Source organism: Hypomesus nipponensis, chromosome 14, assembly GCF_054491055.1.
Source record: "Hypomesus nipponensis isolate SF chromosome 14, ASM5449105v1, whole genome shotgun sequence".
NCBI lineage: Eukaryota > Metazoa > Chordata > Actinopteri > Osmeriformes > Osmeridae > Hypomesus > Hypomesus nipponensis.
The window spans coordinates 3,092,501-3,104,638 of NC_140374.1; the positions used below are offsets into that span (position 1 = coordinate 3,092,501).

The 12,138-nt window shown below is 51.3% G+C and overlaps 1 protein-coding gene across 4 annotated transcripts in view; it reads left to right on the top strand.

The window, feature by feature from the left end:
* The window catches only part of itpr2 (inositol 1,4,5-trisphosphate receptor, type 2), a 51,073-nt gene that overhangs the window by 25,192 nt on the left and 13,743 nt on the right, over nucleotides 1-12,138 (top strand). For 2 of the 4 annotated variants that reach the window (XM_084673140.1, XM_084673137.1), the window contains exons 38-49: nucleotides 5,347-5,452; nucleotides 6,006-6,193; nucleotides 6,299-6,482; nucleotides 7,077-7,330; nucleotides 8,568-8,768; nucleotides 8,903-9,013; nucleotides 9,442-9,537; nucleotides 9,628-9,747; nucleotides 10,410-10,526; nucleotides 10,835-11,027; nucleotides 11,272-11,397; nucleotides 11,896-12,071. In XM_084673140.1, coding sequence (XP_084529266.1) covers nucleotides 5,347-5,452; nucleotides 6,006-6,193; nucleotides 6,299-6,482; nucleotides 7,077-7,330; nucleotides 8,568-8,768; nucleotides 8,903-9,013; nucleotides 9,442-9,537; nucleotides 9,628-9,747; nucleotides 10,410-10,526; nucleotides 10,835-11,027; nucleotides 11,272-11,397; nucleotides 11,896-12,071 — 1,872 coding nt within the window. The remainder of the gene's footprint in view (nucleotides 1-5,346; nucleotides 5,453-6,005; nucleotides 6,194-6,298; nucleotides 6,483-7,076; nucleotides 7,331-8,567; nucleotides 8,769-8,902; nucleotides 9,014-9,441; nucleotides 9,538-9,627; nucleotides 9,748-10,409; nucleotides 10,527-10,834; nucleotides 11,028-11,271; nucleotides 11,398-11,895; nucleotides 12,072-12,138) is intronic. The other 2 variants (XM_084673141.1, XM_084673139.1) reach the window with 1 other exon arrangement.

Genomic DNA, 12,138 nt, shown 5'->3' on the forward strand with positions numbered 1-12,138 from the left:
GTCACACCAGTGGCCTTTGTAAAAGCAGCTTTGCAGATTACTTGACTCGTTGCTAAGCTATCAGACACACACACACACACACACACATGCTCTCTCACACACATGCATAGTACACACCCACATCCTTGCTCACATATGCTCAAAAACACACACGTGCACTCACAGAAGATTGCACACACATGTTGTGACACACAGACAGACATCTGTTGATCTGTCAGTGTGTGAGTTACTGGTGTGTGGAGGTGTTGATCTGTCAGTGTGTGAGTTACTGGTGTGTGGAGGTGTGGATCTATCAGTGTGTGAGTTACTGGTGAGGGTCACGGCTTGTTAGCAGGAAAATCCCAAACAGATTTATTGACAAGTAGGTTTTCTTTTACTAGGAATTTGCTTTGTTCGGAGGATGCATCTTACTGTAAAGGCAGGAATCTCTGTCTGTGTCTGTCTTTGGCGCAACAGTTTTACGAATCGGGGGACCATATGAAATCGACATTTTCCAGGTGTATTGATCAGGACCCAAGTTTGTGCGGTGTCGTCTGTGAAGTTGTTTGGATGAGCAAGTCACGTTTATAAGAAAGAAATATAGCGTCAATACATATGCATGTGAGCCGCCATGTTGGGCTGCACTCAACGATGGGAGACATGAGTTTCTCAAGCTGCCAACAGGGGGCGCTGCCAACTACACTAGCGGCCCCGCCAAAGGGCAGTGCACTAGTAACATTAACAGGCAAAAGTCCTAAATACAGTGACCACAAACTCAGCCCATCACCCTGCTCAATCATATGCAACAACCAGCCACATAACCAGTCACTGCTCAATCACATGCAACAACCAGCCACATAACCAGTCACATCCAACAACCAGCCACATAACCAGTCACTGCTCAGTCACATGCAACAACCAGCCACATAACTAGTCACTGCTTAGTCACATCCAACAACCAGCCACATAACCAGTCACTGCTCAATCACATGCAACAACCAGCCACATAACCATTCACATGCAACAACCAGCCACATAACCAGTCACTGCTCAGTCACATGCAACAACCAGCCACATAACCAGTCACTGCTTAGTCTCATCCAATAACCAGCCACATAACCAGTCACTGCTCAATCACATGCAACAACCAGCCACATAACCAGTCACTGCTTAGTCACATCCAATAACCAGCCACATAACCAGTCAGCCTCACAAGCGGCCATCTCCACATCCCTCTCGCTCGGTCACTATCTCTCGCTTTCCCTCAGACGTTTGTGTGATTTGGTCTCCATGGTGACAGAATGGCACGTAGTCCGACATCCTGTTTACGCTTGGACTTCAGAGGGCATAGGTTGGAGTGGAGTGGAGAATCGGTTGGCACATTAAGCAGACACTACCATCACCCCCCCCCCCCCCCAGGACCAGTACCGGACCAGTAGATGTCATTCGGTGTAGCAGGTTAGGGTTAGGAGGGTCTCCCTTCTTTCCCAGTGATCACACAGGGATGTTTGCTGTTTGCTGATGAAGCAAAATATCATTTGGCCAGGATGGGGATCACAAACGGTGTCTTGTGTCTGAAAAGATGACCTGTCTTTTAGTCCTCGTCATGTTTTCCTGTTTATCAACCTTATTCAGGCTGTGTGTGTGTGTGTGTTCGCCCTTACAGCTAATCACGTTAGCCAATCACATGCACTGCTTCCGGGTTCCCTCGCCAGGATGGGGGCCCGTCACTGAAGGCTTGTCTGTGCGCTCGTGTTGTTTACCTGCTGTTTTCCTCCACATCACCAACCTCACCAATTGCTCTCACATGCAGGTCTAATTTGTTTTGCTGATGCATTTGTTTTGCAAGGGGTTAGATGTGTGTGTGTGTGCGTGTGTATGTGTGTGTGCGTGTGTGTGTGTGCTGCCAGGGTAGATGTTTACCAGTATAATGTACAACATCTGTCTGCCGTGTCTGCTATATCTGCAAAAAGACAGACAGACATACATACAGGCAGACATACAGGCAGACAGACAGGCAGAGAGACAGGCAGAGAGACAGGCAGACAGACAGGCAGAGAGACAGGCAGAGAGACAGGCAGACATACAGGCAGACAGACAGACAGACAGACAGACAGACAGACAGACATGCAGACATGCAGACAGACATGCAGACAGACAGACAGACAGACAGACAGACAGACAGACAGACAGACAGACAGACAGGCAGACAGACAGACAGACAGACAGACAGACAGACAGACATACAGATGTGGGTGATACAAATCCAAGTTCACCCAAATATGTGACCGTATATGTAAATAGGACTGGCCCCAGGTGTGGTCCTTATTGGTCCACGGACCAATCCCCAGTGTGACGGGCCTAAGAGGAAGCGCAGCAGCAGAAAGGCCACACCTCTTTCCTATGTTGTGTAACTCTCCCTCTGCTGCTGGGGTGGCACGTTGCCACGGTGTTGCCGCGGCGTTACCACGGCATTGCTATAGCGCTCGTGCCAGCTGCTCGAGTCAATTTAGCTGCTCCTATGTCATCCCCTTCTTTCTGTTCCTCCAAACGTCTTTCTCTTCTCCTCCTAACCCCTCCCTCCTCTCCTCGTTCAACTTTTACCACAAATTCATGTTTCCTGGTATTTGGCCTTCATGGTCACCTTTGGCTTGCTGGCTGGCTGCCTAACTATTCTAGCTGGCTGTCTGCGTGGCTGGTCTTGCTTGCTGCCTGGCTGGCTGCCTGACTGATTCCCCTCCAGACCAGATCCTGGTCATCTGGCCTGGCTGCTCCCAGTCATGTGACCCTCTTAACAAGCACTGAAGAGCCTCGCCTGATTTTGTACACGTCTCGCTCCCATGCCCATGCCAGAAGTGCAGCTCTCTGTGGACTGGCTGGCGGTGGATGGGGGGGGGGGGGGGTCGGCAAGGGGAATCAGGGATGTGGGGGGGGTAGTATCTATCGCTCGTCTCCACCTTGGACGCTGGAGCCGCAGTGTGGCGTGCCGACGCACATCTTAAAAGCCCACCGCTGTCTGGTCACCGTGCTGGATGGGGGAGCTCACCCATCCTCCTCCTCGCACTCCCCCCTTTCCTCTCTCTCGCTCGCTCTCGCTCTCTCTCTCTTGCTCTCTCTGTCTCCTCTCCCTCTGCTCTCGCTCCTCTCTCTCCTCTTGCTCCTCTCTGCTCTCTTTTGCTCCTCGCTCCTCTCTCTCTCGCTCTCTCTGTCTCCTCCCTCTCTCTGCTCTGGCTCCTCTCTCTCCTCTTGCTCCTCTCTCCTCTCTCTTGCTCCTCTCTCTCCTCTCACTCCTCTGTGCTCTCCCTCTGTCCTCACGTCACCTGACTAGAGATTTTCTGCTCCAGGCAGCAGCAGACAGATGAGGCAGGCTGGCACGACGCTCCCTCCATCCTGAGCCTTGCTGCCTCCTCTGCAGGGCTGGCCTGCGCAGTGAAGCACCCTGGGGGAGGAGGGGGAGAGAAGTTTGGGAGCTGTTCCTCTCAGCTGAGTAATAAGAGCAGTTATCTCATTAGATCTCCACCTGCAGTCCATGAAGGCTGTGTGTGTGTGTGTGTGTGTGTGTGTGTGTGTGTGTGACGACTCATTCCAGACAGCACAGGCAGACGGGTGAGTCCTGTGACTGCAGATGAGCTGGAGTGTTTACTGAGACGGGAACAGCAGCAGCCCTGCTCTCCTCTGGCCAGACAGGAAGAGCCCTCCGCTCAACCTCTCCCATACGCTCTGCTACGCTGCTCTCCCTGCCTTGCTCTCTCGCTCTCTCTCTCTCTCTCTCTCTCTCTCTCTCTCTCTCTGTTTCTCTCTCTCTCTCTGTTTCTCTCTCTCTCTGTTTCTCTCTCTCTCCTCTCTCTCTCTATCTGTCTCTGTCTCTGTCTCTCTATCTCTGTCTCTATCTCTGTCTCTCTATCTCTCTCTCTCTCTCTCTCTCTCTCTCTCTCTCTCTCTCTCTCTCTCTGTTTCTCTCTCTGCTCTCTCTCTGTTTCTCTCTCTGCTCTCTTTGTTTTGCCCGGTTATGACCTCTGTCCTGCCCTATCCATGTGACCGAAGTCCGTCATGGGGTGGTTTCTATGGAGACCAGGTGACCCCTTCGCCCCCTCCGTCTATCTTTCCATCCTGGTCCTATCAGGGCCTCGGGGTGCTCAGGGCTTTTGGTGCATACAGGTCTCTCACCTGCCAGACGAATGCAACCGTCACACACACACACACACACACTCTGATTACGCAATCAGAGGAGAGCTGACCTCAGTAAGTCTTCTCTCCAGACAGGTGAACCTATGAGGGGGGGGGGGGGGAGGGGGGGATCTCCCCAGAGAGAACAGACAGAGAGAGACTAGTTCAGCTCTGCTCCCTTGCATGCTCTCCCTCGTGTTTTCCCTGCCACCCACCCCCAGGTGTTATGTAACTAGTCACACGCTCTCCCCCTCTCACAGTGTGTGTGTGTGAGCATGTATAATTGCTTGGTGGGTGTGTGTGTGTGGGGGGGGGGAGGGGTGTGTTTGCCTTGCTCTGCTCGTGCGTGTGTGTATGTTAGCCTGACTGTGTGTGTGTGTGTTAGCCTGGCTGTGTGTGTGTGTTAGCCTGGCTGTGTGTGTGTGTGTGTTAGCCTGGCTGTGTGTGTGTGTTAGCCTGGCTGGCTGTGTGTGTGTGTTAGCCTGACTGTGTGTGTGTGTGTTAGCCTGGCTGTGTGTGTGTGTTAGCCTGGCTGTGTGTGTGTTAGCCTGACTGTGTGTGTGTGTGTTAGCCTGACTGTGTGTGTGTGTGTTAGCCTGGCTGGCTGTGTGTGTGTGTTAGCCTGACTGTGTGTGTGTGTGTGTGTTAGCCTGGCTGTGTGTGTGTTTGTGTTAGCCTGGCTGTGTGTGTGTTAGCCTGACTGTGTGTGTGTGTGTTAGCCTGACTGTGTGTGTGTGTGTTAGCCTGACTGTGTGTGTGCGTTTACACAGCCTGGCTGTGTGTGTGTTAGCCTGGCTGTGTGTGTGTTAGCCTGGCTGTGCGTGTGTTAGCCTGGCTGTGTGTGTGTGTGTGTGTTAGCCTGACTGTGTGTGTGTGTGTGTGTGTGTTAGCCTGGCTGTGTGTGTGTGTTAGCCTGTTGGCTGTGGTCACTGGCTAACCACTCCTGGCCGACATTAGAGACAGGAAGCATTTTTATTTGGTGGACACTTCTTGTGCGTGCGTACATTTCCCAGTGTCGCCGCTTTGTGCACGTATCTATGTGTCATTTCTGTAAGACCATTAGCGCTGCAAATAAGTGCCCTTTAGTTATTTGTAGGACAAGGGCCATGGATGGGCAGGGAGGGGTAGTGGGAGCAGGTAAAGCCTATTGAGACCGGTCCAGGGTCTGTAGGCTGACTGTTCTCTTTTTGTGTTCTACAGGGGAACGTTCTGAGGAAAGTTCTGCTCACACGCTACTTCGGCAGTCAGAAGGTTCACCCCAAGACTGAGTTTGGGGGCGGGACCAGCACTGGGGCATCTTGTGGAGGTACCCAGCACAGTAAAACACAGTAGAACCCAACACAGCACAGGACAACCTAACCCAACCCAGTAGAACCTGATACAGCAGAACTCCAGCGAGCAGAACCAAATTCAATCCAGAAAAACACGACACAGTAGAACTCTTAAGAGACCACAGAATTTTTTTTTTTTTTTTTTGATAGACCTTCAAGGGAAGAGGTTGGCTAAAGCATTGTTCTGGCCAAACAATAGTTGTGGATTCGCTTCCAACACATCTGACATTGTATTGGCTTGCTGCATAATAACTTCTGCAAAATGATTGCGTCATGAAACTAAACAGGTAGCAAAGTTGCACGACAAAACAATCAACCTTGAGATGATGTTGGCAGTGCATTTGACATTCAATAGAGAGTAAACACAAAAAAGCAGTACATTTTGGCCTCCAGGACTCCCAAAAACAACAGAGACACAGCATGTCCGCACAGTAGACAGAAGCAAACCAGCGGGCGTGAAAGGCGTGTCCGAATGCCTCAGGAGGCAAAGTCGTGGTCACGGTGTACCTGGGTTTCCCCCCCCTCCAGCAGGCTCCTTGTCGCAGGCCCCGGTCAAGCCCTGTGCCAGCGTGGTGGAGATCCAGTGTCTGCTGGACAGCGTGGGGGCCACTGAGCTGGTCATCGACCTCATCGTCAGCACCAAGAGCCTGCGGGTGTTTGAGGAGAGCATCCGCCTCGGCATCGCCTTGCTCAAGGGCGGCAACACGCAGATCCAGGTGTGTGTGTGTGTGTGAGGGGGGCTTATGTGCACCACACCATTGCCCTCTCTTTCACTCTTGCTCTCACACAGTTAATCAATACGTTCTCTCCGTCCCCTCTAGAACTCCTTCTACAGCCAGCTGTACAAGCAGTCAAAGTCGGAGCGCTTCTTCAAGGTGTTCTTCGAGTACATGGACTCGGCCCAGCAGGAGATCAGAGCCACCGTGTCGGTCAACATGTTTGAGCTCACCAGCAGGAAGAGGGACGAGGACGTGGACCCCGGCACGCTCCGAGTGCAGAAGACTCGTAAGGGAGGGAGGGAGGGAGGGAGGGAGGGAGGGAGGGAGGGAGGGAGGGAGGGAGGGAGGGAGGGAGGGAGGGAGGGAGGGAGGGAGGGAGGGAGGGAGGGAGGGGGGAGGGGGGGAGGGGAGGGGAGGGGAGGGGAGGGGAGGGGAGGGGAGGGGAGGGGAGGGAGAGGAGGGAGGGAGGGAGGGGTGAGAGAGAGATGGGCTTTTAGATGCGTGACGTGCGTACTCTTAACAAGGGGAGTGACTCAACTAACCTTTGTGCTCTCCCTGGGGCTTCCATGACTTGGGACTGGGAGTGTGTGATGTGTTTATCTGCTGTTTTTGTTGTTCCTATTTGGACCTCATGCCTGCCCTCACATGTCCAGGACAGCATGTGTATCAAAGCAACATTGTCTCATGTTCCCCCTCTTCCTCACACACACACCCAATGGAAGTTCATAAAAGCTACTGTGACACAGATACAGTCTCAGGTTAATAGACTAGTTGGAATGCATTGCCCCAGAAACCTCAGGTCAATGATATAGATCAAGTATTTGAACCTAGCGGTGGTATTTGACAGACATCTGCCCCCCCCCCCCCCCCCTCTGCCCAGGGAGGGAGTCAGGGCTTCACATGAGGGAGGAGATGAGGGGTCAGCTGAGGGAAGCGTCCTCTGCCACCTCCAAGGCCTTCTGCGCCTTCCGGAAGGAGCTGGACCCTGACCTGGAGGGGCCCGTCGCAGCCACGGAGGGCCCAGGGGTGGAGGAGGCCGCGGAGGAAACCCAGATGAGCCCAGCCATCACCATCATGAAGCCCATCCTGCGCTACCTGCAGCTGCTCTGTGAGAATCACAACAGACACCTGCAGGTACTGTCTGTCTCCCTCGCTGCCTGTCTGTCTCTTTAGCGGGTCAGTCTTCTTGCCATGTCTGTCTCTCTGAATGTCAGTCTTCTTGCCTGTCTGTCTCTCTGAATGTCAGTCTTCTTGCCATGTCTGTCTCTCTGAATGTCAGTCTTCTTGCCTGTCTGTCTCTCTGAATGTCAGTCTTTTTGCCATGTCTGTCTCTCTGAATGTCAGTCTTCTTGCCTGTCTGTCTCTCTGAATGTCAGTCATATTGTAGAAAAAACATCACACTGTAATTGTGAAGATGGGTAATGATTATGGATTATGTTATTGAAAATGAACCTCTTAATCACTTTACCGTTATATGCTATATTACTGAAAACCAGATGCAAAGCTGTTGACTGATTAGTATTGCCACTAATATGTAGAAGATATGTCTACAAAGTGCAAATCTGGATATTTAGGGGCTGAGGGCGAGAGAAGACTGTGTGTATATGGTTCTACTATAGAAAACTACAAGGCCCAGATATCATGGACTACAAGGCCCAGATATCATGAGACAGATTTACGACCTTACGCTCAGCAACCCAGTGCAGCTGGTTTTCAAGGCCAGAGCAAGCCTCAAAAATAGGAGCGTTTTCTATGTGACTGTAATCTGAAGCCCCTAGGGTAAGAGACCAATAGGGTGAGAAATGCATAATGCATCTGTGACAAACAGTATTGCACCAACAGAAAATTACAGAAGTGATAAGGTTTGATATATAAGAGGAATGTCCGGAGAATGTTCCAGTCTGCTCCCGGGAACGCACTCACTTGTTTAGATACGTTTGTGTCTGAATAAACTTTTGCATCAAACTCTGAGTTCAAGTGCGTCTGTTTGGACTTACGATCTAGCCCTTCACGAGACTTATAAATATTCTTCACTTCAAGACTTGGTATATTTCACAATACAAGGGAGCTCACGAAAATATTTACATCATTTCAAATGTTGAGAAATTGATCAAACGTAGTACATATTTATCCACTTCAGTCTCCATGTCTCTGTCTGTCTCCATGTCTATCTCCCTGTGTCTGTCTCTGTCTTCCAGCCTGTCTCACTGCTTGTCTCTCAGTCTGTCTCTCGACCGCCTCGCTTGTCTGGCTGGTTTCCTCCCTGTCTACATGCTTGTCTGTCAGTCTGCCTTACAGAGAAGCGTTCCCTTTCTGCTTGAAGCCACCAGCTCACCATTTCCCCCTTCTGTCCTCCTTCCCTCCCCTCCAGAACTTTCTCCGGGACCAGCAAAACAAGACCATCTACAACCTAGTGTGTAAGACTCTGCAGTTCCTGGACTGCATCTGTGGCAGCACCACTGGAGGGCTGGGGCTTCTGGGCCTGTACATCAACGAGGTCAACGTGGACCTGGTCCGCCAGACCTTGGAGACCCTCACAGAGTACTGTCAAGGACCATGCCATGAGAACCAGGTACTGTGTGTGTGTGTGTGTGTGTGTCCATGGTGCGAAGACGTACTGTAATTTGAGGCAGGCACACATAAAGCACACATTAGATGACCCTTGACCTCTGACCCCCTGACCCCTGCTCCTCTTCACCTCTTCAGTCCTGTATAGCCAAACACGAGTCCAACGGCATTGATATCATCATCGCTCTGATCGTCAACTCCATTAACCCCCTGGAAACACATCGCCTGGACCTGGTCATGGGACTCAAGGTTGGTCTGCTTCTCATCACACACACACGGCATACCCAAACACACAAACACACACACACACACACACACGGCATACCCAAACACCCCAATCACACAAAGCATTTAGAAATACTCAAAACACACCACACCTATTAAACACACACACACACACACTCACACCAATAAGGGCCGGGTTTCCCAGATTCGTTAAGAAGCTCTTAACACTAAGATCTTCTTAGGAACGTTCTAAGAGCGTTCTAGAGCGCTCTTAGAACGTTCCTAAGAAGATCTTAGCGTTAAGAGCTTCTTAAAAAATCTATGAAACCCGGCCAAGGTTTCTTAGGGACGTCTCTGTACGAAGGTGACATTGAAGTCCACAGATGAGTAGCATGGCTAGCACGCAGCTGCCATGGCTTGACTGGGACTGTCATGTTCTGGTCCTCCCCCAGAACAACGCCTCCAAGCTCCTGTTGGCCATCATGGAGAGCCGCCACGACAGTGAGAACGCTGAGAAGATTCTGTTCAAGATGAGGCCCAATGAACTGGTGAGTAACTGTCACCATAGAGACCTGGACTGAACGTACTGATGTTCACTGTGTGTGTGTGCGTTCATGGTGTGATCTTGTGCTCTCCAGGTGGATGTGATGAAGGAGGCCTACGCCCAGGGCCTGGAGAGCGAGGTGGAGGATGACAGTGCTGGAGACCTGATCAACCCCATAGACGTGGGACACAACATCTACATCCTAGCACACCAGGTGCGTGTGTTTGTGTGTGTTGTGGACTTGGGTTTGTGTGTGCGTGCGTGTGTGTGTGTGTGTGAAGAGGGAGAGAGAGAGACTGTGACTAGTGCGACAGAATATCACCTCCTCTGTTCCAGTGAGTGTCTGTATGTGGCTACCACAGGGGCTCGTCTGTGTGTGTGTGTGTGTGTGTGTGATGTCAGACAGGGGATGTTGTTCTGTCTGTGGCAGAGAGATCTGGTGAGTTTTCACTTCTGCAGAAAATGAAGGTGTCAGACAGGGTATTTCTGTCTCCACCAACGGACTAGTTTCAACATGACTTCCAGTCAGGGACAGACTGACGCACTCACACAGCAAAGGTCACCAAGACATCAAACGGCTGAGGCCTGTAGACTCATCAAATAGGGGTTTGATCCACCATGTCAAATCAAATCTCTGTAAATATAAAAAATACGACACTTAACGTCATATTATTCAGATAATATTATAATGTTATGATATCTAATAGGAATATTTGCTCATGAAATTCAATAAATGGACAGCAAAGCTTTTGGAATCTTGGAAACGGCTGCTTACCCCAGCTCGACCGCATAGCTCTTTTCAGGCCATGCTAATCAGAGCGAACCCTGAACCCGCTGGGCAGCAGGGAGTTGACCCCATGTCCCTCTGCTCCCCAGCTCGCCCGCCACAGTAAAAGCCTGCAGCAGAGTCTGAGGCCTGCGTCTGGACCCGACACGGATCAGGAAGGGGAAGACGCCCTCCGTTACTATGCCAACCACACCGCCCAGATCGAGGTACTGTAGGCCGGGGGGGGGGGGGCACCAACAAGCGACAAACGCGTCAACTGATTTGCTGCTTTAAGTACGCAAACGCACACAAGAAGCAATGTCACCAAGTATTGTAAACTAAAGTGTAAACTAAAAGTATTAAGCAGCACAAATGGTTACTTTAGGATTTATCATTTTCCATCACACCCTCAATCTAAGAGAAATGTGACCTTCCAACGTGGACGCGACCTTCTAATTAAACATTCAACAGAAACATTAGAAAGGTCATATTCACCACACGGTGACATGCCCCTGGGTCTGTGCCCCCACCCCAGATTGTGCGTCACGACCGCACGATGGAGCAGATTGTGTTCCCCGTCCCCAACATCTGTGAGTACCTGACGGAGGAGTCCAAGGTCCGCGTCTTCACCACCACCGAGAGGGACGACCAGGGCAGCAAAGTCAACGACTTCTTCAACCAGTTCGACGACCTCTACAACGAGATGGAGTGGCAGAGGAAGATCCGCAGTAAGACCCTGCTTGCCGCCGTCGTCGTGGCACCGGAATAACGGCACCCTTAGAGAGTGGACGTGTTGTTGCCAAAAAGAACAGACTAGCAGCTAGCATACAAATGCTAGCTGCTAGTCCGGTTACCCTTTTGGTTTGGTCACTCTTTTTGAGTGTTCTTTCAGGCTTTCGCTCGTGTATTTGGTCATTGCTGTGCGGGCCGTACATGTGAACAATGTGTGTGTGTGTGTGTGTGTGTGTGTAGAAAATGTGGCGATGTTCTGGTTTGCGCGGCACATCTCCCTGTGGGGCAGCGTGTCGTTCTACCTGGCCGTGCTGGTGAACGTGGCCGTGGCCCTCTTCTACCCCTTTGGTGACGACGGGGATGAGGGTGAGGCCACACAGCAACACACAACACTCTGCAGTGTCATTCAGGGTAGAGCAACACACAATTAGGAATGGCACAAATGCCCTTTTGAAATGCACCGAGAGTAACGCCATTTGGAGGTCATGTCATTTCTGTCGTTTCTTAATGTCGAATGAACGTTACACGTGACATTTTTTTGAGTCCCCGTGGGACAAGGAACATATAACGCTAGCGTCAGAGATGGCACACTTGTTGATTGCTACAAATGCAACACTGGCCGACAGTACAGCTATAGTTGTGGTGGCTGAAAGATAAATAATTTATTTTGACATTTGTAAGCGTTGCCTGTTCTTAGAAGCAGAGACACGTTGAAGTGCCAAGTGGAGCGCTCAAGTCGACCTGAATAATTCATGAATCGCAGATTCTCCTCGAACAGCGCTGATGTGTTTCGACCCTAACAGTCGTCGCTGTCATTGTTGTTTTGCTCGATATCATTGTTGAAATTCACCCCCCTGTCCCCAGGTGTTCTGCCCCCGTTGGTGTCGCTGCTGCTGTGGGTGGCGTTGGGCGTGAGCACAGCCATGTTGCTGCTCCTGCCCAAGCCAGCTGGCATAGTTCCCTTCCTGGTGATGGTCATTCTCCGCTCCATATACACCCTGGGCCTCGGCCCCAGCCTCAAGCTGCTGGGAGCTGCCAACGTGAGTCCCGCAGAAACACACTATCCCTGACCGACTGACTCCATTCCCCTGACCTTGACCAACCTTG